Source organism: Diabrotica virgifera, chromosome 8 (assembly GCF_917563875.1).
Source record: "Diabrotica virgifera virgifera chromosome 8, PGI_DIABVI_V3a".
Lineage (NCBI taxonomy): Eukaryota > Metazoa > Arthropoda > Insecta > Coleoptera > Chrysomelidae > Diabrotica > Diabrotica virgifera.
In genome coordinates, this window is record NC_065450.1 from 158,297,706 (window position 1) to 158,322,872 (window position 25,167).

General features: G+C 34.4%; 1 protein-coding gene across 3 annotated transcripts in view; it reads right to left on the bottom strand.

Moving 5' to 3' along the window:
* LOC114340667 (glucose dehydrogenase [FAD, quinone]) overlaps positions 1-25,167 on the bottom strand; it is a 328,247-nt gene that overhangs the window by 6,339 nt on the left and 296,741 nt on the right. For 2 of the 3 annotated variants that reach the window (XM_050659319.1, XM_050659318.1), the window contains exons 5-6: positions 20,982-21,163; positions 7,342-7,769 (exon numbers count right to left, since the gene is read on the bottom strand). The exons of the other annotated variant lie outside the window; for it this stretch is intronic. In XM_050659319.1, coding sequence (XP_050515276.1) covers positions 7,342-7,769; positions 20,982-21,163 — 610 coding nt within the window. The remainder of the gene's footprint in view (positions 1-7,341; positions 7,770-20,981; positions 21,164-25,167) is intronic. 3 annotated transcript variants of the gene reach the window in all.

Here is a 25,167-nt window from a genome sequence, read left to right on the forward strand (position 1 = left end):
ACTGGAAAACAAAATATATAGAACTTTATTCAAATTTAAAAATGATCTAACATACTATCAAAGAAAATTAATGACACCTCACTACAGTAAGACACCACATTTTTATGGAGTGCCGAAAATTCATAAAGCGAACATACCACTTAGACCCATTTGTAGTACCATCAATTCTCCTTGTAGTGAACTATCAAAATTCTTATTAAACATTCTAAAACCATTTGCTAATAATGATGACACTTTTATAAAAAATACAAAACATTTTTTAAACAAATTATCAACTATTGAATTTAATCCAAATAATATTTTAGTAAGTTTTGACATAAACAGTTTATTTACAAATGTACCATTAGATAAAACTTTAAACATAATCAAAACGAAATTAGAGAATGATAATACATTGGCAACTAGGACAAGACTAAATGTATCAGCTATAATGGAGTTATTGACATTATGTACCAATAATACCTATTTTCAACTAAACAATGAATTCTATAAACAAAATTTTGGTCTAGCAATGGGCTCTTCTTTATCTCCATTATTGGCTAATATATTTATGGAGGATTTCGAAACTAATATTATTTCTAAACAAAATTTAAAACCCACAGTATGGTGGAGATATGTAGATGATGTGTTTTCAATATGGCCTCATAGATCAGAATTGTTGGATACGTTCCTGAATATTATAAACGATCAAGAAGAGACAATAAAATTTACAATGGAAAAGGAATACAATAACAGCCTACCTTTCCTCGATGTTTTGATCTCAAAGAAGGATATTGGATATGAGACTCAAGTGTATAGAAAACCAACACACACCAACAGATATCTCAATTACAAGTCAAATCACAACATCAACGTTAAAAAAGGAATCATTTAAATCCTTATATGATAGAGCCAAAATTACTTGTTCTAACGAAAATTCCTTTTTAGCAGAAAAACAATTGTTAACATCTGTTTTATTAAAAAATGATTATCCTTTATCGTTTATAAATAAGGAATTGTCAAGATTGGATCGAATGGAACAGAACAACTTAGAACGGGATCCTACAACATTCACCAGAAATAATACGAGGAAAATATCAATACCATATATAAAAGGACTATCCGAGAAACTTAAAACAATAGGAAATAAATTCAACATTTCAACAACATTCAAAACAACAAACACATTGAGATCTATTCTATCTAAAACTAAACCTAACAATGATCAAGAAAGAACAAAGAATTGCATTTATAAAATACCTTGTGAATGCGAACAATTTTATTTAGGTGAGACATCAAGACCATTAGACGTTAGAATAAGTGAACATCAATCTTATATTAAAAATAGAGAATTTGAGAGATCTCAAATATGTCAACACGCATGGGATAATGAACATAGAGTTCAGTGGAGAGATTCAAGTATAGTCCTGAAAGAATCAGATAGTAAAAAGAGAAAAATCAAAGAAGCGGCTCTAATTATGCTAAATGAAACCAATTGTGTCGCAAATTCCTCGGTAGAATGCAGTAGGATGTGGTTACCCATACTGAAAGAGGAAGTCAATAGAAAGAAAATACCAAGATTAATAAGTCAATAATATCGAGCTAGTACATATTTTATATTTTAGTATTACTTATATATCTAGTATTATTAATATTATTTATAATTTAAACATGTTACAAGTCAGAATTTGGTATTATTTTTTGAGAGTAAATTAATGTAAGACCAAATACTTACGATGTCGGGATAGTATCACAAGGTTTTTCCTGGTTTTCCCTTGTGATTTACTATGAAGTCTCTAACGCGAGAATTTTACTGTCGTTGCATTTGGTTGTCTTTTTAAAGACAGATCACATGCTATAATTTTTTATGACGGATATTCTTGAGTTGAGGTTGATTTCATGTAATCGAATGAACTATCTTTCAGTAAGTCGTCCCAGGAACGCAACTCATAAATATTGGCAATATCATTTTAAAGTCTTCTACTTTAAAATGTATAATATATATATCTGAATTGCCAATATAAATGAGTAAGATTAAATAAATTATTAGAAGAATTTTTTTGCTTAGCAACAACACTTTTATTTATTTTAGTAATATTTTGTATTTTGACAACGGCACCCGATTTGGGCGTCGAAACGTTAATAAAATTATTTTTTCGTTTTAATTGTGGCTTATTTCCCATATAAATAATTAAAGGAAATTATTTTACGACTGAATTTGTCGGTAAACGATTGAATTGGTACTCATAACAACGCAATAAAATATTTATTACCTATCTAACAAACCCAAATAATCGGCGGGCTGAAAAGTTCGTAGGCTGACACATAGATGGCGCTACTGGTATTAAATCCATATCACTTTTAGTCAGCCCTAACCTTCAAAAGATGCGTTTATAAATTTGACAGTTTTAGAACAATTAGTTTATGAGATATAGCATTTTGAGTGAAGCAACTTACGTTAGTTTTAAAAATATGGATAAAAAGGAATTTCGTACCCTAATAATTGATAGCTTTTTGACGAAAAAAATACTGTTAAAGCCAAAGCTTTGCTTGGTAAACAATATTCGGACACTGCACCAGGAAAATCAACCGTTGAGAAATGGTTTGCTAAGTTTAAACGATGCGAAATAAGCACCGAGGATGATGCATGCAGTGGACGCCCCAAAGAGGTGGTTACCGATGGAAACATCAAAAAAGTCCACAAAATAATTTTTGGTGACCCTAAAGTGAAGTTGTTTCAGAAAGCTGAGGCTGTAAAGATATGAAAGAAATGTATTGGGTATATTGTGCATGAATATTTGGGTATGCGAAAGCTCTGTGCAAAGTGGGTGCCACGAGAGCTCACGTGCGCTCAAAACCAACAACAAGTTGGTGTTTCTGAGAAGAATTTGAACCTATTCAATCGTAATAAAACCGAAATTTAGCGTCGATATATTACAACGGAAGAAACATGGCTCCATCATTTCACACCATAGTCCAATCGACAGTCTGCCGGGTCCACTACACGTGATGAACCGACTCCAAAGCGTGGAAAGAAGCAATAGTCGGCTGGCAAGGTTATGGCGTCAGTATTTTGGGATGAGCATGGTATAATATTTATCGACTACCTTAAAAAGGAAAAACCCATTAACGGCGACTATTACATTGCAATATTGGGGCGTTTACACGACGAAATCGCTTAAAAATGGCCCCATTTGAAGAAAAATAAAGTGCTGTTTCATCAAGACAACGCACCGTGTAATAAATTATTGAAAACGATGGCAAAATGTAATGAATTAAGCTTCGAATTGCCTCCGCAGCCACCGTATTTACCAGATATGGCTCTTGCTGACTACTACCTGTTAGCTGATCTCAATAGAATGCTCGCTGGAAAGAAATTTAGCACCAGTGAAGAGTTAATCGCCAAAACTGAGGCTTATTTTGAGGATAAAGACAAATTTATTATAAAAATAGTACTGAAAACTTGTATGACGGCCATAATCGTTGTGTCGCCCTCGAAGGTAAGTATATTGAATAATAAAATCAAATTTTATCAAAAACAATTTGTTTTCTATGTTAGCCTACGAACTTTTCAGTCCGCCTGCTAGTATAAATAAAACAGCACTACAGGCCTTCGGAGCCCTTGGGTAGAAACCATAATACCAGACATAATTTAAATTTTTACGAAATTCGAAATTGTAGGTAAAAATTTATTCGTTGGCCTGAATAATATTCTAATAAGCGGTCTTGTTGTATTAATACGTATTTCAATAAACGGATAAATTTATTAAGGAGTAAATGGAAACGTTTCGAGACCTCGAATTTATATTCCATAAACCGGGATATTCCTATAACCGGTAATCTAATAAGCGGGTTCGACTGTATTTCATTACGAAAAGCAATCTTAACGTTAACGCTTTTGGCTTCGCAACTGAGTTTCCAATTGGCTACGCCTATCTTCCTCGCATCCTCGTCCACACCGTCCCTCCATTTTAGTCTTTGTCTAGTTTAACTCCTATTTTCTTTCGGTACCGCTAATAGGGTGCGTCTGAGAGGGTAATATTCATTTCTTCCTGACGCATGTCCAGCCTATACAGGGTGGTGAATCGGAAAACGGGCCATAGGATACTCAATGTAAAATTCTAAACTGTTGAATTTCTGCTTCCCTAATTATGTTACATCAAAAGTCATGAGAAGTTATTTGTAGAGGATTGAAATCTGTATTAGAAACAGAAGTTACAATTGTTCTACGATTTAAACACATTCCAAAATTTTGAAAAATATAATGTATTTACCGCAGTAGGTATGTGTGGGCATGTTAGGCCACACGTTATTATTTAACTGACAGTGAGCACATTATTGACTGAAGAAGATATCTTTATTATTAATACTTCTCCTTAACTAAAGGTATCTTATCAACTTTATTGTGTTTTAAACAGTAATTGATAAAATAAATAAAAAAATTGACAGTTCAAATTGTTAATATAATAAATTTATTGTCAACAAATGCAACCTTATACACATTATGGTATTGCGTGTGGCCTAACTTTGGCGTATTACTCTGAAAAATGTATTATATTTTTACAAAATTTTGAATAATTATTGTTCGTAGAACAATATTAACAGTTGTTTTCAATACAGATTTCAATTCTCTACAAATAGTTTCTTATGACTTTTGATGTAAAATATTTAGGGAAGCAGGAATTCAACAGTTTAGAATTTTACATTGAGTTTCCTATGGCCCGCTTTCCAATTCACCACCCGGTATATTCCTACCTATTTTTATAAAACATACATAATACATAACTACCATTTAGGAATGCTCAGTAAGTTAAACTCTCAGTCTAGTTATATAAGTTATATTGCCTTTTCCAAACGCCATCCTCATATATTGCGCTCATTATACCGCTCAGATTATCAGACGATCTGCGTCTGTTTTGGAGATGGTCCATGTCCATCTCCCATGTGCATCTCCCATAGTGTTCTCCATATATTGTTAGCTTGCTTTTTGGCTTCAATTCTTGTTTAGTCCAAGAAAACAGTTTTTGTTCGCTAGCACTATTCTTCGTTTTACTTCTTCAGATGTGTTATTATTGTTTTTTATGAGAGAAACCAGATAACTAAACTTATTTACATCCTCAAAATTAGAGCTTTTTTGCTGAAGCTTTGTAAAGCGTTTCTAGCTCTATCTCTGTGATTAGGGCCTGTCTGATAGACCATAACCTTTTTTTTTGTGAGAATCTGGGAAGTCTTCTGGGAAATTTTCCCAGGAGTGTTGGATTCAACTCTCTACGTCTAAAAGTAGCAAGCCGCCTACCAACGAAACTCACCCCCTCTTTCTCTAACCGGCGGGCCTAGAACCGACCTAAGCGGGCATTGCTCTGACCCGCCAGCTTTGCTCGTCACCCCTATCTAGCACTCTCTGCGTGAGCTCCGTGACTGTTATGGCAACCCGGTCCCGCTACCACACCCACGCATGCAGTCAGCCACTTTCCTTAAGGTAGCTGACTTATGTGTATGGTAATAGGAGAGGGGCGCGATCACGTTATCATTACAGCCACCATAAATTGACAGAAAATTACTAGACAACAACAACAACAACAATAACAACAACAACATTGTAAGAACAACTAAACTACCATTTTCCACTCCCAGTGGGAGTAGCCCATTCATCTATACACTGGTTCTAGGAGATAAAAAATACATAAAAACCATCTAATATTTACTGACACCAGGGGTAAAATTTGTATATATAAAAAAAACTTTACCCCGAGGCAGAAGTGGGACCTCTATATTGGCTACCTTCCCGGCTGGCGCAGAACGACACAACATGTTAAAAAATAATTAAAAACTGATTATCTTTGTTGAAGTCATCCTTTCTCTTTCTTTCTATTAATGGTTTCGTTGACAAAACCAATGATCAAACCACACATTTTTTTATTCGCAATGACGTTATGCATTAATTCTTGGTTCTCACCCATAGGGGACCTCGTCCTCAGCTGTAGAGAGTTTCGTCCTGCATGATCCGTAGGCATACGAATATCACATGGTGCATGTCATACACTACTCTACACTCGATACACAAATCGTCTTCGTTATTTCTTATACGATATGTATATGACAGGAAAGATCCATGCCCCGTCAAAAATTGTGTGAAATAGTAATTGACGCGCATGTATTTGCATTCATACCACCTCACGACAGTAGGGTTAAGAGTCCCCATCCAGGTTGCCTTGGTCATTTCCCTTGACCACTGATCATAACACCTTTTCAGGCTTATTCTTCTTTCTTGTGGTCCAGAACCTAAAGCTCCGTAACCCCTTCGATGCATTCGTACCCTCTCCTCGTTCATAATGTGTCTCATTACAGCTCTGGCCACTACCTGTAAGGCAATGGTTGGTACGGTTCTGTACGCACTGCAAACCCTAATGATGGGTTTTCTTTGCGCTCTAAAAAGTAGGTCTCTGTGTTTGGCTTTATTTAAGACCTCTTGCCACACTGGAGGCCCGTATAATATTATTCGCATAATAGACTGTAATATTACCGCCCATTTGTATATTCCAGGCCTCCGATATTCGGTATTTGCCATATCTCTGTTATTTGAAATTAATTTTAATATTTTGGTTTTTTCTCGTTTATTGTAAGGCCCACATTTTGGGAGGCTATTAAGAATATGGTAACCATCCCTTTAAGTCCTTGTGTGGTGCGTGCAATCAAATTCAAATCATCAGCGTAGACCATAATATGCTTTGACTTATAAAGATTGTTCCCCTATTATTGTGTGAGGGTACGTTCATAACGGAGACCGTCGCACCTTATCCTCGCCTAGACCATAGTATCTTACTGTATATGTATTCTATATGTACATCTTACTTGAACTCTCGCATTTAAAATAAATGCATTATTAAAATAATGCATTTTTATCCTCGCCTAAATTTTAGACGAGAATACGATGCGATGGTCTCCGTTATGAACGTACATTAACTCTGCATCTCTTGAAGTCTTTTCTAGGGTTATTTTTTAAGAGTTGTTTTTAATGAGAGTAATATTTCTATTTTTGTTATATCCGGACCTCTTTCTTCTGGAGTAAGTTCTAGAGTAAGTTCCATACTCTATTCCAGATTTCCAAAAAATATTATAAAAATTTAATTATCATGCTAAAAATTTAATTTCAGAGTTGATCTTGGACGACTGTCTTTTTTATTCTTTATACTTTTTATTCTTTTAAAGAAATAATATTTAACTAATATGGACTCTCGCCTAAATAAAAACGGAGGTATATTGTCCATATTGGAGGACTTATTTTTCATTTTAACCACTCTATAGGAACAATGTTATACCCGTCTGCTCATTTTCATTTGTCTACATTAAAAATATATTTACCTGAGCTAGCCAGAGGTCCAGTTCTTCTTAGAATGTAATCCTGTAAAGTTTGCCATGTAATAATTCTAGTATCAACTGTACTGTTAACCCAGTAATTCATACTGAAAGCTACATGGTTACTTAAATTTTGTCCTACACCAGGTAAGTTATGAATCTGTTCAATTCCAACAGCGTCCAAAGCGTCTTTTGGTCCGACTCCAGATTGTAATAAAATTTTAGGTGAGTTCATTGTTCCTGCAGATAAAATGATTTCTTTGTTAGCTTTAACTGTGAAGGTTTGGTTGTTGTAAACAAATTCGACTGCGTAAGCTGTTTTATTGCCGTCGAATAGGATGCGGGTCGCAGTAGAGTTCAACATCACGTGCAAGTTTGGATTATTTCTTTGAGGTCTAAGGAAGGCTTTAGCCATACTAACTCTGGAACCATCTCTAAAATAGAAATTAAACACATTAATATTTTTAAATATATTACAGATTTGATATAATTTTATTATTGATGAAAATCATAAAGAGTAAACCTTTTTTTAACCCTCGGTTAGGCGAGCCATCTTATGTGACGTCCGTAGACGCACTAGGACTACCAGTCCCATAACAATAAAAATCGATATCATCAGTATTGAACAACTAACGGAAATAAAATATCTTGGAATCACACTGTTCAGCCATGGAGACTTAAAGAAATGAGAAATTAAGTACAAGACGCAAATATACTGACAGGATGCCCAGTGCCGGATTAACCAATAGGCAAAGTAGGCAGTTGCCTAGGGGCCTCGGCGTCAAAGGGGGCCTCGCAGGGCCCAAAATGAAAAAATAATAATTAGAATTAAATAAAAACTATAAATGTTGAAGAATTCAAATATCGAGCCATAAGAGTGATGGTGGACGTACAAAAATACATTACAATAAATATTTTGTTCACATAGAAAGTCCATGTTGTGAGAATAAATCGCTAATGAATGCCCTCTGGTAATAGGAACAGTACTACAGATGGAAATAAGAAAGATGATTCGAGACTGGAACAGAAAAACGCATGAAAAAGCAGGAGAAAATAAAAACACTTAATCAAGATCGAAAACAGAACCAAAACTTACTTCATAGACAAGGTGAAAACGGCGGGTTCGAAGGGAAAAATATTCCCATGAGATTTTTTTGCAGAATAAGGTTCAAGAAGTCACCCACGTGAAAAGTGGGCCAATTTTTTTTTAACAATTTTTTTTTAATCAAATTGCAAGAATCAATATTTTTGGCCCGAACAATTTTTTATTTAATTTTTTGGACCATTCTGGACAAAAAAGGTCTCTTATAATTTTTCTCTAAAGTTGATCGTTTTCAACTTATAAGCAATTTAAAATTGAAAAAAACGAAAAATGGCGATTTTCAAGGCTTACAAACTCAGTTAAAATTATTATTATGAAAGTCAATATATGAATAAATCAAAGTTTAAAGCCACCCCTACAAGATCCTGAAGAAATTTTTGTCATTATTTTATTACTAAGCTGTTATTTTTAAGTAATAATAATACGCGCCATGCACGTGTGCGGCCGCTGTAAATTCTGAGTGCGAGAGAGAAGCCATTCCAGCAATCCAATTGTGCATCCTACTCGCACTCACATTTACAGCGGCGTCAATATGATCTAACCGCTCTTTTTTATTAATTAAAAATAACAGCTTAATAGTAAATTTATGACACAGATTTCTTCAGCATCATGTAGCGGCGACTTTAAACTTTGATTTAGTCACTTTCTGACTTTCATAAAAATCATTTTTAACCGAGTTATTAAGTCTTAAAAATGGCCATTTTCGCGTTTTTCAAATTTTAAATTGCTTATAACTCGAAAAAGATCAACTTTAGAGAAAAATTATAAGAGAGTTTTTTGTCCAGAATGGCCCAAAAAACCTAAAAAAAGATAGTCCGGGCAAAAAAAAATTGATTTTTGCAATGTGATTAAAAATTTTTTTTTTTAAATTGGCCCACTTTTCACGTGGGCGACTTCTTGATCCTTATTCTGGGATGTCTCACGAATGTGATTATGCAAAAATATCTCATGGGAATATTTTTCCCAACGAACCCGCCGTTTCCGTCTTGTCTATAAATTTAGTTTCACACGGAAATCTATAGCTAGTGAAGCTCACTGAAGCTGCAACCAATAAAAATGCACGTGATGAAATAGAAATAACTGAGTGAAACATATAGTAACTTCCGTAACTGAAGAAGATCAAAAAACATGTAACGACAGTACTTTTCCCGTTCAGGAAGTTAAAGAACCAGAAACCGAAACTAACTTGAAGTTAAAGATAAATAATTGGGTCCTAAATTCGGAAAACGACATAGGATTATGCAGTGGCGGTTGTAGCCCGGGGCTGAGGGCGGGCAGGTGCCCCCCAGTTTTTACAGGACTTTTGTTAACCGATCACTCAAAATCTATTGTGACTTGCCCCCCCCCCAGTTTTTTTGGTCTAGAACCGCTACTGGAATTACGGAATACAATAACTAAAGAAGTACGGAGATTTTGTATCGGGAAAGGTCTTCAGAATGTAAAAAAACTTGATGAAAGTTTTTCAGTATCAAAAAGAAATTTTGAAGGCATTACAAGATTTTTACAAAATCTATGGTTTTTCGAAAATATATCAGTGGAACAAATTTAATATTCAAAGAGATTGGCTAACGTATTCTCCCTCAAATGGAATATCGTATTTTGGGTTTGTTCAGATCGTGTAGGTACAAATTTTTTCGGCCTATAGCCACCGTTGGGAAGTTATAATCAAATGCTTAAATGACACTGCACTATAAATATCTGCGATTATAATCGACCTCACTTGCGACGATCTAGTACTTAAAAGAACAAGCAGGACAAGATGGTCTGCAAGGGCACATGCAACAAGACGTTTGTCTAAAGGTTACAACGCTTTTGAATCTGCTATTAATACTTTTTGAAGACACTAATCAGAAATAAAAGCTGAAGCAGAAATAAAAGCTGAAACAGTTCATGAGGTGTTTGTTGAAAGAAATGTAAAAAAGAATCATTCATAATAAATGAGTTTTGGGCAACAATTTTAGGACGCGTTTACGGTGTCAGTAAATCATTACAGAGAGAAAAGAAGAGATTGAACTTCAAACTGCAGTTCAACTTCTAAATTCACTTTTGGAGTTCTTGATCCCAAAGACATAATTTTGCTTACTACGAGCAGAAGACCTGCGATCTACAATACTCTGAATATTCCGACGCGAGTAAACGAAAACCAGCAATAAAACTACATTTTGATGATGCTAATTTCATTGGAAGTTTTTCTACAGTGTGGACAAAAGTTAAAGGTTGAAACGTGTCCACCAATCTTCGATAAGCTAATTACTGATCAGATTCGTCGGTTGACAGTGTACGGGCCAGTAAACTCAGTATTTGGTCTTTTGTGTTTTTAAAAAATTGAGTGATACTCTAATAAATGAGTGTGTTGGGTAAAAGTACATGAAAACTATCCTGATGACATTGAGTCTGAACTTGAAGATTAACTAGAGCACTTCAAATGTTTTATAGCCCAGCTTCAAGACTTGTAGGGAAAACTATTTCTGCTACACAGTCATATTGGGTTATTTTGCAACAGGCGAACTGACATGGTCAAAAACGGTGATAATTATTTAAAACGGAGAAAGCCTAGGTTTCTTAAAAAGCCTCATAGCTTGGGTTACCTAGGGGCCTCAAGATTCTTAATCCGGGGCTGAGGATGCCTTACGACACTATAATATGGCGAAGCAGACCACAGAGCTGAAGTCAAGAATTTATAAGGTGAATGTAAGACCAATAAAGACATATGCATCAGAAACAAGACACAATAGAAGCACAACACAAAGACTACTGGGAACGGCAGAGATAAAAGTATTGAGAAAAATTACACGACATACAACACTGACAGATCAAAAGAGGAGCGTTAGAAGAAACTATAACCAACAATATACAAACGAATGAACATTAAACAGAAAAAAAGAGAGGAAAATCCGAAGTAAACAGTATGAGGGAAACTGGTGGTGTTCTTAATAGCAAGAGATAAATCACCAATCGGTAGGAGAGTATCAGACGACCGTGCAAAAGATTGAGTGACAGTTTTGTTTCTTTGTCGATTTCTGTCTAAAAATGTCCCCTTTAACAGGTTGACGGACAGTGCGTCAAATGTATAAGCAAGTGTTGTGATTATGTAAGTATTTTGCAAAGTTGAGTAGGGGAAAATGCAACGTATATAGACGTTGTGTCACATTACATCAATGGAAATTAGACGTCTATAGTGGTTCTGTCCGTCAACATGCTAAACAAAAAGTTTCCAAGGCCAAACCCTGAGAAGTGTCATTTCTCATCTGAACAGTGGCACGGAGAACTAGAAAACTGAACAGAACCAAAACACTTAAGGGTAAAAGTGAATCGCATTCTTATTAAAGGTCATTTAAATGTTTATTAAAACGATACCAAAATATTACTTAACTTACAGCTAATAGGCCTGGATCCCGCGTACAAAAAAAAAGTTGATTAATAGCAAGCTGAGAATTTGTTAATGGCTTAACGGTGTCTAGTCGGACAAACTTTAATGTATGGGAACACTGGAACAGGGAAGTATTAAATGTGGAACGTGATTTTATTTGTGGAACTTGTCATCCTGACAAGTTTATAGGCCGGGAGATAGTGTCAAATTTGACCGGAGCATTTTAGCATGGCTGTTTTTTTTTATTTAGGTAGGTGTTCCAAACCTTATTAACAAATGATGTGTCAGCTGGCCCAAAACCGGGGATTTTAGACAAGAAAAGGTAAAATATGAAAGTTGATGGACAAACGCTACAACTTAAATGTCAAATATTTATACACGTTATTCAGAACATTTGATATCCTTGCTTACTTGGCTCCTACCTTTCACTCAGGAGATCCAGGTTCAAATCCTGGCGCGGAAAATTCTTTTTGTTTTTTAAATTGGCATTTTATTTTGAAAAATAATTATTTGTATAATACCACGGTTTTATTATTTATACGAGACAATGTAAAAAATCTGTTTGTCTTTCATAGAATCGCAAACTATGCATTCTTGGTCATAATATTATGATTGATCTTAATAAGCAAATTTGTTGTACATGAACCTCTGAAGGTTCCTGAGTTGGAAAGACCAACAATCTAAGTGGAAAGGGAGACATTATTTATTATTTTTTTGGACAAACTGTTTTTTCTTAATTTTATATGTTGTAGAACCGAAAGATACAACCCTAAATTTTCACTTTTCTCTCACCAACCCCCATTTTTTAATAACAATCTAAATATTTCCCTATTCTCTATAATCCATAAAAATTAATGTTTGTCTGTACCAATGTCCCCTATAGAATCGTAAACTATGCATTTGGTAGAAAAAAGTATAGGTACGCATTATTTTTTAGTATTTTTTGACTTTCTGGTAATTTTTAGGTATTAAACTTTCAAACATTATTTAGTTTTAAGGCGGTACGAAGTTTGCCGGGTCAGCTAGTTAATAATAAAAAAATATTCTTGGACTAGTGTGGCAAAGATTAAAAAGTATAAATCAATAATTTATGAATTTTAGATTGTAATAAAAAAGCGTCAGCTGCATCATGTACGATGCAAAAAATGTTAGCTGCCCAAGTGGACATGCCGTGGTATTATAAAAATAACTATTTTTCAAAATAAAATGTCAATTTAAAAACCAAAAAGAATTTTTCGCGCCAGGATTTGAACCCGGATCTTCTGAGTGAAAGGTAGGAGCCAAGTAAGCACCTCTATCAAATGTTCTGAGTAACGTATATAAATATTTGACATTTAAGTTGTAGCGTTTGTCCATCAACTTTCATATTTTACCTTTTCTTGTCTAAAATCCCCGGTTTTGGGCCAGCTGACACATCATTTGTTAATAAGCTTTGGAACACCTACCTAAATAAAAAGAATACAGCCATGCTAAAATGCTCCGGTCAAATTTGACACTACCTCCCTGGCTATTATGATTGTGAAAACTAGCAGGTTGTATTTATGTTTATTCAATTGCAAACTTTATACAATACATGAAAAAATGTTTGTCCGACAAATATGTTGGGCACTTTAATAAGTCCGACCCGTAAAACATGTCAACTGACAGGAATTCTATTGGTGGTAAATAGCAGTCTGATTTTTCCATGAGAGTGTAATTAAAGGGTAACAAATCAATTGGAAGTTCTGTCCGACCAAATACAAGGGACGTTTTCGTAGTCTGACGTTCGAAACCTGTAACCTGTTCCACAATTAAAACTTCCCTTTTCCAGTGTTCACGTATATCAAAGTTAGTCCGACTAGACACCGTTACACTATTAACAAATTTGTTTTTTGGTACACGGGATTCAGGCCTATAAATAATTATTAATAAAGTTATCTGCAATTTTATAATTTAATTAAAATCAAATTAAGGCTAATACGTTTAGAATGTAGAAAAAAGTATTTTCGACAATGATATGAGTAAGTATGTACTCAATAAATTATAAACACTTTCAAGTGTTTCATTCTAAAAATATTTTGTAAACAAAAATCACATATTTGAATGACATGAATTTCACATTACATTAAGTAAGACACTAGCACTAGAGCATTTTGTGGAGAGAAGATAAGGCGTCGATATATTATATGCCTCTATTTTGGATTACTAACCATGATTAACCAAGTTGTTGATTTTATTGCATTTAAAAAACATTGCTTTGAATATGCTTGGACGTACTTTTAAGTTGTCGAACTTTTAAGATAAAGAATGGACTCTGACAAGAGACTGTCCTAGCTTGGCTACTACTTAATACTGTCTTGAAAAGGGCAGTTTAAGAGACACGAATTAGAGACGGCGTGTTTCTAAATGCCGAAAACGTCATGAAGATTTAAAACCGCATATTGTTCAGACACTTCGGAATTACTTTCGTAGGTACTTAAGCTGATTACGACTTTGACATTATTTTTTTGAAAAACAAAATGACGGCGAAAAGAAATTTTATTTTAAACGCATATTTTTAAAATTTTATATTTTAAGGGACTTTTGAAATTGCTAAATTAAGGCCCATTTATACATACCCGGGCCGTGTCCGTTCCGGGTCAGTGCCGAGTCCGGGTATTTTTAACGCAATATTTATATACAACCGGGTTGTGGCAGTGTGCGTACCGGGCCGAATAAGAGAGGAAAACGTTATTACATATCTCTGTGTAAAGGATAGTTGAAAATATTTCGGCTTGGATAGAAGATCTTACCTCACAATATCTATTGCTTGTCTGTTTTCCAGCAGTGGCGTTCACAAAACAATAAAATCGTGTTTATACAAGTCCCTGCGATCCGTGTCATTTTCGTGCATCGCCAGTGCCGACAGCAAAAATATCGGCTGGGATTAATTTCAGACCGGGCCCGGACGGGCCACGTGCGGGAAACGCCAATGTATAAATATACTCATAAGAGTACATATTGTTTTTTTTTTTTGGACCGGGCCCTGTCTTAACACGGAACGGACACGGCCCTGATATGTATAAATGGGCCTTAACTAATACAACTCTTTGAAGTACAACTGTCAGATCCTATACAGAGATTAGCGCGCTAATAACCGGCAAAATAGCTCAGAAGATGGAAAACATAGTACATTGCGAAACAAAAGGAGATGAAACTAGTGGAGGTGGAAATTATCGTTATAAACGTCTAAAATAACATTAAGTTACATAGTTTACCACCTTTAGACGAATTAGAGGGGTATGACAACTGTCACTGTGACAGTAGAATTTTATAAAATACTCCTGTCACCGACGTCTAAACGTGGGAAAGTATACATTGTAATGTTAATTTGATACGTTTATAACGGTAATTTCCACCTCCACAAGTTTCATCTCTTTTTGTTTCGCAATGTAATATGTTTTCCATCTTTTGAGCTATTTTGCCTGTTATTAGCGTGCTCATCACTGTATAACCACCGATACATAGATACTTAACAACGGCCATAATCATATAATATGCGCCATTTCACACTTTTTTATTCAAACAACTGCCAGAAATGTAAAGGAAATTATAGACAGCAGCTAAAACTAATGCGATTCTATATCTTCTTCTTACTAGGGATGGCGGTTTTTGACAAAACACCGGTTTTCGGTTATACCGTTTTTTTTTGCTTACGGTTTAACCTGGCGGTTATAACCGGCCAAAAAAACGGTTTTTGGAAAAACCGGTTTTCGGTTTTTTTAATCCAATAGATTACAAAGTTACATTTACAATACACTTTAGTTTGCGACACTCCATTCGACTCGATATCAATATGATCAAAATTAGTACTATCGAATGGACATGTATTACTTTTAACACGTTTTGTATATTTGTAGAATAGGTACATTTTAACTCATTTAATACTTCCTGTATGAGAGTATCGTTTTGAAAACGTAGCGAAATTCTTGGAGACTCGTATTCGTAATTAGTAATTCGATATTCATAGTCAGAGCATTATTTTTGGTAATCAGAAAAAGTCATACACCCACTTTCAATGTCAAGAGTTAAGTGTGCAAAATAGATGATTACAAATACCTTTTCAAGGAAATATTATTATAATAAAACTTAATAATTATTGTTTCTGACTGATGTGATATTGCACTTTCAGTTTGCTTCTGTATTTTATAAAATAAAATAAAATTTGATTTATTATTTTGTTTGGAATAATTACTTGAGAATAATAATTATGATTGGGATCCAATCTAATACCTAACCTAATCCTAATCACCGTAAAAACCTAATAACCGGTTTTTACTTTAAAAAGAAAAAACCGGTTATAACCGGGACAAAAAACAACCGGTAAAACCGGTTATTGCGAAGTAAAAAAACCGGTTTTAGGTTTAAACCGGTAGGTTTTTCCCATACCTACTTCTTACTGTATAATTTGATGATATTAATAAATCTTAGTCGCAGAACTATACAAAACTCTGTACTTTTTGAATGTATTTTTACAAAATTTTAATTATTTCAAGTCAATTTTTACTGTTTATCCACTAATAAATTTTATGCATTTGTTGTTATTAAATCTTAAGTAAACTTATATCTTTCATTAATATATACTTGGAAAAGAAGAATCCATTTTATTGCGGATAAAAATTGATAAATAAAGTTGATAAACTACAAATCGTTTTACAGCTTTTCCAATATACTCATTTTTTTTCAATCTCACTGATAGCCAAAATACCGTCGTACATGGCTCAATTTTGTCTCTGAGCTATAAATAAGAATACATCCGGTTTGATCCTTAAACCTACGTAGTACAACACTACGATAGTAAGAGAAAACCATATTGTATACATAGGTATATAATAGGTTAATACACATCCTAGCATACGCTGACGATATTGACATATTAGAATATCTGATAGTCTAGAAAATATATCTAACAGAGTCATATCTAATAAATGAATCTCTCGATATAACTGAGAATATACACCTCTGACCAAGAATAATATAATAAAGACTGAGTCGTAGGGATGGCGGTTTTTGAAAAAACACCGGTTTTCGGTTATACTGGTTTTTTTTGCTTACGGTTTAACCTGGCGGTTATAACCGGCCAAAAAAAAACGGTTTTTGGAAAAACCGGTTTTTGGTTTTTTTAATCCAATACGTTTCAAAGTTACATTTACAATACACTTTAGTTTGCGATACTCCATTCGACTCGATATCAATATGATCAAAATTAGTACTATCGAAAGAACATGTACTACTTTTAACACGTTTGCATATTTGTAGAATAGGTACATTTTAACTCATTTAATACTTCCTCTATGAGTGTATCGTTTTGAAAACGTAGCGAAATTCTTGGAGATTAGTATTCGCAATCAGCAATTCGATATTCATAGTCAGAGCATTACTTTGGTAATCAGAAAAAGTCATTCACCCACTTTCAATGTCAAGAGTTAAGTGTGAAAAATAGATGATGTTTGCGTCTAATTCAACCAGATCATTTCTTATGTAAATATTATGATTATAAATACCTTTTCAAGGAAATAGTATAATAAAACTTAATAATTGTTTTCTGGCTGATGTGAGATTGCACTTTAAGTTTGCTTCTGTATTTTATAAAATAAAATAAAATTTGAATTATGGTTTTGTTTGTAATAATTACTTGAGAATAATAATTATGATTGGGATCCGAAATAATACCAAACCTAATCCTAATCACCGTAAAAACCTAATAACCGGTTTTTACTTTAAAAATAAAAAACCGGTTATAACAGGGACAAAAAAACAACCGGTAAATCCGGTTATTGCGAAGTAAAAAAACCGGTTTTAAGTTTAAACCGGTAGGTTTTTCCCATCCCTACTGAGTCGTACATATATCCAGAAAAAACATGGAACTATCACAGATTAACTTAAAGAAAGCTTAACCTTAACACTAGAAGCACCAGAGCGGTCATTTTGAATGCTTTCTATTTTTGACCCTCTGTATTACTTATTCCTAGTTGTTTTAAAAGTTGGCAATTTAGGACTTTTCCTAGATTTACTTGAGGATTTCACAAATCCTCCAGCAAAATATTTTGAGCTACAAGCTCAAAAAATTCTCAGAGGTGTAAGACAGGGATGCATTCTCTCCCCACTACTGTTCAATCTATATTCAGAAAGTATCTTCCAGGAAGCTCTTGAGGAATGCGAAAGCGGCATCAAAGTGAATGGTACCTGGGTCAATAATATACAATATGCGGATGATTCGGTCTTAATAGCAGACAATATAGAAGACCTCCAAAACCTTCTTAATAAAATTGGAGAGCATAGCGAGAACATGGGACTTAGCATCAACACAAAAAAGACGAAGTTCCTTATAATCAGCCGTCAATTATGTCAACATCAAAATGCAAGACTAGCATATATAACAACCAAGATGTAGAGCGCGTAAGAAAGTTTAAGTACCTGGGAACCTGGCTATGTGAAGACTGGATGTCGGATATGGAAATTAAATGTCGGATAGAAAGAGCCAGAAGTGCATTCATGAAATTCAGAAACGTCTTTACGAACTCTGACTTTGACCTAAACCTAAGATTAAGATTCACAAAATGTTATATATGGTCGGTGCTCCTATATGGCATGGAAGGATGGACTTTAAAAATAAATACAATGAATAAGCTAGAAGCATTTGAGATGTGGATCTATCGACGAATCCTTAAAGTTCCCTGGACCGCAAGAATAACAAATGAAGAAATCCTGAGAAGAATTGGTACAGAACGACAACTGATGTGCACAATTAAACAGAGAAAAACGGCGTACCTGGGACACATAATTAGAAATGAAAGATATCAGTTTCTGCAAACCTTAATTGAAGGAAAGATCGAAGGAAGAAGGGGAGTGGGCAGGAAGAAAATGTCATGGCTCCGTAATGTCAAACAACGGACAGGACTAAAAAACAAAGGAGACCTAATACATACTGCAAGGGATAGAGAAAAATGGTCAAACGTGATCGCGAACATCCATTAGTGGATTGCATAAGAAGAATAAGACTTGAGGATTATAATTTCTCCTTTACAGTTACTTAGTGTAATTACTTTTTGAGATGTGTGAATATATACCTAGAAGCACCAAGGCGGTTATTTTTACTGCTTTCTATTTTTGGCCCCTCTGTATTACTACTTATTCTCTTATTCATAGTTATTCTAGAAACTTAAAAATTTAGGACTTTGCTACATCTATTTAAGGATTACAAGTTCTCTTTTGCAGGTAGGTACTTAGTGTAATTACTTGTTGAATATGTTGATGTCTACCTAGAAAAAATGCAGTCCTCATTACGGAGGAGAAGTACCCGATGATCAACAATTAAATTTTCACTTGCGTCGGCAATATGGAAGCTATTTATAGAGAATTGCATATTTTACTACACCTACAACCGGCTAAAATATATCTATCGACGAACAGCTTTTTCCCACAAAGGCAAGATGTCACTTCACCCAGTACAAGTTTGGAATCAAATTCTGGCTTACAGCTAATGTCTAGTCCAAATATTTATTGCACGGATTTTCTTACCTACGGAAAGATGAACAACGACCAGACAATCAACTTCTAGGGAACATGTAATTAGCCGTCTAATAAGCCCATTTATGAATAAGGGAAGAAATGTCACCACACATACAAAGTTTTACGAAAAAAGGCTACCAGAACTACTGGAACAATAAACCGACCAAGAAAGGATATTCCTCCGTTAATAAAAACGAAAGCCTTACACCTAAAGGTAGAAAGGCTTAGGACTAAGTAAGTAAGTAAGTAATAAAAACGAAAAGATGGAATTATACAAATCAACAATTTTCATACACGAAGGCTTGAACTAACCAGGGAAACCAGGTGTACCAGAAAAAAATGATCAAAAATGTTCTAGCCCTGAATTTTTATACTCAAACAACATTGAAATAGGCATAGACAAAAAGGAGAAACCTAAATCCATTACCTACTACCACCATACAAAATACGGAGTAAACGTTATAGATCAGATGGACATACAGTGCTCAACCAAATCAGCTTCAAGAAGATGGCCGTTGCTGGCTTTTTTTAATATTTTAAATACGGTAGAAATAAATGCTTGGATACTGTATAAGGAAGTTACTGGTTGTCACATATCTGCGCAAACGTTCCTGTCTGAGTTAGCAGAAGAATTGCGACAAGATCATCTGACAAAAGGCAGGACAACATCAACGGAAACAAATCAGAAATACAACACCTCAATCAAATAATAAACGTATGCAGTGATAAAAGCTACAATATCTCGGACATGTGATGCGGAGCGAGAAGTATGACATCCTATGGCTCATATTGCAAGGAGGGGTGGATAGCAGAAGAAGCATCTGAAGAATACGAATTTCATGGCTGAGGAACCTGAGGGAATGGTTATTGGATGCAGTTCAAAACAACTATTAAGAGCTACCGCTCAAAAATTAAAATAGCTGTGATGATTGCCAACCTCCGTAGCAGAGGTAGCACCTGAAGAAGTGGAAAATTGGGAACTAAAACTAAAATAAAACGTAATATACCTATGTAAAAAATTTGTATGTAGGTCTTGTACAACCAAAATAAAAAAAAATTGCTACTGCATAAATTGTGCTTAAATAATTAAATAATTTATTTCAATTAACTAAATGTCTTTTGTTGGTAGGTATTAACTCAATATAGTTTTTTTCCAATTAAAAAACGATCCGAAAACGACTGGCGATAGAAAATTCTAATACCTGTCATCTTGACCTCTCGGTGCTTCTAGGTATGCAAAAATGTTGGTGCTTCTAGTGTTAAAGTAGGCCAAAATATGCATATCTTGCAATAATGATTAACTACACGGGCGATTACTTTCAGAAAATCAAAATCAGAATAGAAAAGTCTAGAGCAAATTTTAACAAAATGAGAAAAGTGCTCTCTACAAGAGATTTGATGTTGGAAGGTGCAACGTTTTCTCGACTTTGTTTTATGGAACGGAAGCTTTGACCTTGAATGCAGTATCAATGAAAAAACTAGAATCATTCTAGCTATGCATATGAATATTTTTTTACTTTAAATTACGATTAATATTGACTAACTTTTATATCAAAATTTGACGTAACTTGAGTTACTACATTTATAAAACTTATTGGTTGGTTGGACCTGAGTTCAGTGAATAGAGTGAGTGTAGATACTTACTTAACATAAGACTGCGGATTAGCAAATCCGGTATAGTCTTTACCATTTAAATCTTTGGAAATTGGAAAACCAGCTTCTGCAGCTCCTTCGACAACGGCTTTTGCTATGTCGTGTAAATAATATTGATTAGACACAGTAACCGGTCCACCGTAACCATGGTAGTCAGAGTCATATTCTGAAGGCTAAAAAATGTATATTATTCAGGTCATAATAACTTACAAAATCAAAGTTGTGTGTAGAAAAAATATTTAAAAAATATTTCGTCCTATTAGATGTAAAACTCACTAAGTGCACTTTTGAAATTTTGACATTTTCATCAATTTGAACTTAATACGGTACTGCCCAGCTCTGGAGATGTCATCTGGGGCTCTAACCCTTCTAATGGCAGCTAATCAGTAAAGCTCACCGTAGGTGGCGCTTGTGTAGTTGGAGGTCAAGTCAAATTACGTCAACTCTTCAAATCAATCTATTTCTAAGTAAATATTGCATATTATATTTGTTTCATGTTGTGATGTTGTGATTTGTTTTATGTAATGATACCAATGTTCAAGAAAAGAGACAAAGAAGACCTCAACAATTATAGAGGTGTTAATTTACTGAGCACCGTATTTAAGCTAACCACAAAAGTCCTAACCAACAAAATCAATAAAGTAACAACTTTATCAGATGAACAACAAGGATTCAGATCCTGTGTAGACATCGGATTTGTACTAAGACAAATCACAGAAAAGGCCATCGAGTACAATAAACCAGCATATCTCTGTTTTATAGACCTGACAAAGGCTTTCGATCGCATCCAAGTCGAAGACGTCTAACACTTGCTGTATAAAAGAAACATATCAATCAATATTATACAAACCATCGAAAACATCTACTTCCATAATCGAATACAGGCAAGATTAATGGAAAACTAACACAGTTAGTACCATTACAAAGCGGAGTCAGACAAGGTGACTCATTAAGCCCACTGTTATTTAATATAATAATGGACGAAATAATAGAAGTATAGAAGCAGCATGTAAAGGTCATGGTTACAGAATGGGGAACAAATAAATCCAAATATGTGTTATGTTATGCAGACGACGCCGCATTAATCGCCGAGACAGAAGACGATCTCCAAAGATTAACAAACATCTTCAATACAACAGCCAAGAAATAAAATATGATAATATCAGCAGAAAAAAAGAAATGTATGACAACATCTAAATACCCACTACGATGTAAAATCGAAATTGATGGGAAAATAATAAAGCAAGCAGCAAAGTTCAGATATTTGGAAATAGATATAACCAGTTACGGATATGTTGAAGATGAAGTACGACAACAAAGCTTAAAAGTAAGTAAAGCTGCGGTATCTCTTAATGACGCCATCTGGAAAAACAAACACCTAAGACCAGACACAAAAGCAAGAATCTATAGAGCAGCAATTAGACCTATATTGACCTACACGGCGGAGACAAGACCTGGCACATCTAAAACGAGACGACTACTAGAAACAACACAGATGAAAATACTTTGACGAATATCAGGGAAAAGCCTGTTGGATAGGGAGAGAACCGAAAACATAAGAAGATCATGCAATGTACAAGATATAAACGGATGGGTGACAAAACGGAAAGAGGAGTGGAACGAACACATTAGTAGAATGGCGGAGGATAAGATAGTACAAATAGCAAGAGATAGGTCATCAAATCGACGAAAAAGTATTGGCTGACCAAGAAAAAGATGGTGCGATAATTTAAAAAATTTAGGAGGCTAATACTGAAGAAGAAACAGGCTTTAAAGCCTACATACACGAAGGAAGAAGAACAAGAATATAGTTGTTTTGCTGTGTGAATTAAGTTTGAGAAAATAAAATGAGAAGAATATATTTGCGAAATAAAACATTAAAACGATGATTAATATAGTTTACCTTTCGATAAGGGCATCCTTTTTTCCAGTAACTCTCGAATTCCTTTTCCTCAATTCGTTTTTCAACGCAAAAACAGTCCAATATTCGTATTTTTCTGCTATAATTTATTATTTATTAAATCGTACATGGAAACACCATATACAAACTTCACGTATTGTCAAAACCTTGACCCCCAACTACACTAGCGCCGCCAAGCGGGAGCAGCGGCGTACATAGCTGCCATTGCTGATATAATTTATGGTACAATTCACTGAGTGCATTATTGTGAATTTTGGTTTAAGGGCAAAACTCATTAAAACGTATTATTACACTTAGTGAATTTTTCCTTCCAATATGGAGTGCAATATGGTGAATTTGGGTTTCAGGGTAAAACTCATTAAAATTTATTATTGCACTTAGTGAATTTTTCCTTACAATCTGGAATGCCGGATCGGTATTATCTTTCAAACAATACATTAGACAACATAATCTATTTTACGATTAAGCAGGTGACTTGTGTGTTACATTGTATTGTTGAAACTGTAAAAACTGTACATTATGTTTGTGTGCATTATCTGTTCGGCGATTGATTAAAGAATATGAGATTAAATTAGTTTGTAACTGTGATAGCTTACTCAAAGTGTAACATAATCTATTCTACAATTAAGCAGGCGACTTTTGTGGCTGTCATAAATGATGAAATAATTTTCGAAGAACGAAACTTATTGTCAATTTTTTAATTAACAGACTGTTATTTTTGATACTTCCTTTGTTGTAAGTCAGCGAAATTTTATGGACACAAATTCATTAACTTCTCAATATCCAATAATTGTGTTCAAGGAAAAACTCATCAAGTACAAAGTGTAGTTAGTGAGTTTTACCTCTAACAGGATATCAATATCCAATAATTGTGTTCATGGAAAAACTCATCAAGTACAAAAATTGATCTAGTATTGACTGTATCATAGTTCCTGTGACGAAATATGGCTTAAAATATGTGCCTATATTAATTCTTTAAAGCTGCATTAAATAAATTCCAACATTCAAGTGAGGTGAATTTAAAAAACAATTTGTATTTAAATCGATTTTTCTCCTCATTCTGAAAAGTGTAGTTAGTGAGTTTTACCTCTAATAGGACGATTTTATCTTCTATTTTGTAATCCCTATTGCTTTATAAGTTTGATTAGCAAGTCGTTTGGTTTTCAGTTTTCAGCGGGGTCTAAAGCCAGTTGATCAGCTAAAGCCATGCGCGCGTTGTGCTGCGATTATTACTGTACCACAGGATACAGTATGTGAATAGGATACTACTGTACCTTATCGTAGTACCTGATCCAGATTCTATATTGAAATGACAATCTACATCCAGCAGGATTTTACATGCTGAACTGAGGTACTAAATGCATGTTTATTATGAGTATGATACCAGTGATGTTAGGGTTTCATATAAAATATTGGTAATGAAGTCGCACTTTTAGGTTATATATTTTAGCTTAAACTATTTTCTTGAATTAACTTGAATAACCCATTTTCAGCACTGAAAAGTTATCTCCAGAATCTAGCTTTTCGCGCCCACTGTTCCTAGAGTACTGAAACAGTACAAATAATGTTATCTCTACAAAATGAACTCGCTACAGGAAATAAATGAAGATAATGATTAGAGTCTGGTTATGTATCTCCAGAAACAATGATTATAGAAGAAACTTAATCAAGAAAATAAATGGATGGCAAACGACATCTTAAAATTGATGAAACGACGTCGACTAATAAAATTTAATGAAACAGATATCTACAAAGTAGAATAAAAGGGACATCAAATTAGCAAAAGAAAAATGGATGAAAAAAGCTGTAACGAACTGGAGGATTTGACATCTAGGCATGACATATTTAATGTGCTTCTTCTTCTTGTGCCACTCCTATCGGCGATTGTAAATTATCAAGGCTACACTGACCTTGCTTACAGCTGACCTAAAAGGTTTATTAGTGGTGCAGCCAAACCACTCTCTCGAATTCCACAACCATGGCATTCTTCTACGGCCTGGATTCCGTTTTCCTTCTATTTTTGAGTAATGCGTATTTATGACCTCTAATCAGGTGACCCAAATATTCGAGTTTTCTTCGTTTTATTGTCAACAAAATTTTTGGGTCTTTTTCTATCCTTCGTATTACTCCAATGTTTAAAAATATCACAAGGAAAAATTCCTGTACTGGCTGTATACCATAAATCACAAAACATAAAAACCTTATCTTCTTAAAGGTATATTTAAAATCTCTAAACAGGGGCTGTATCACAACAAA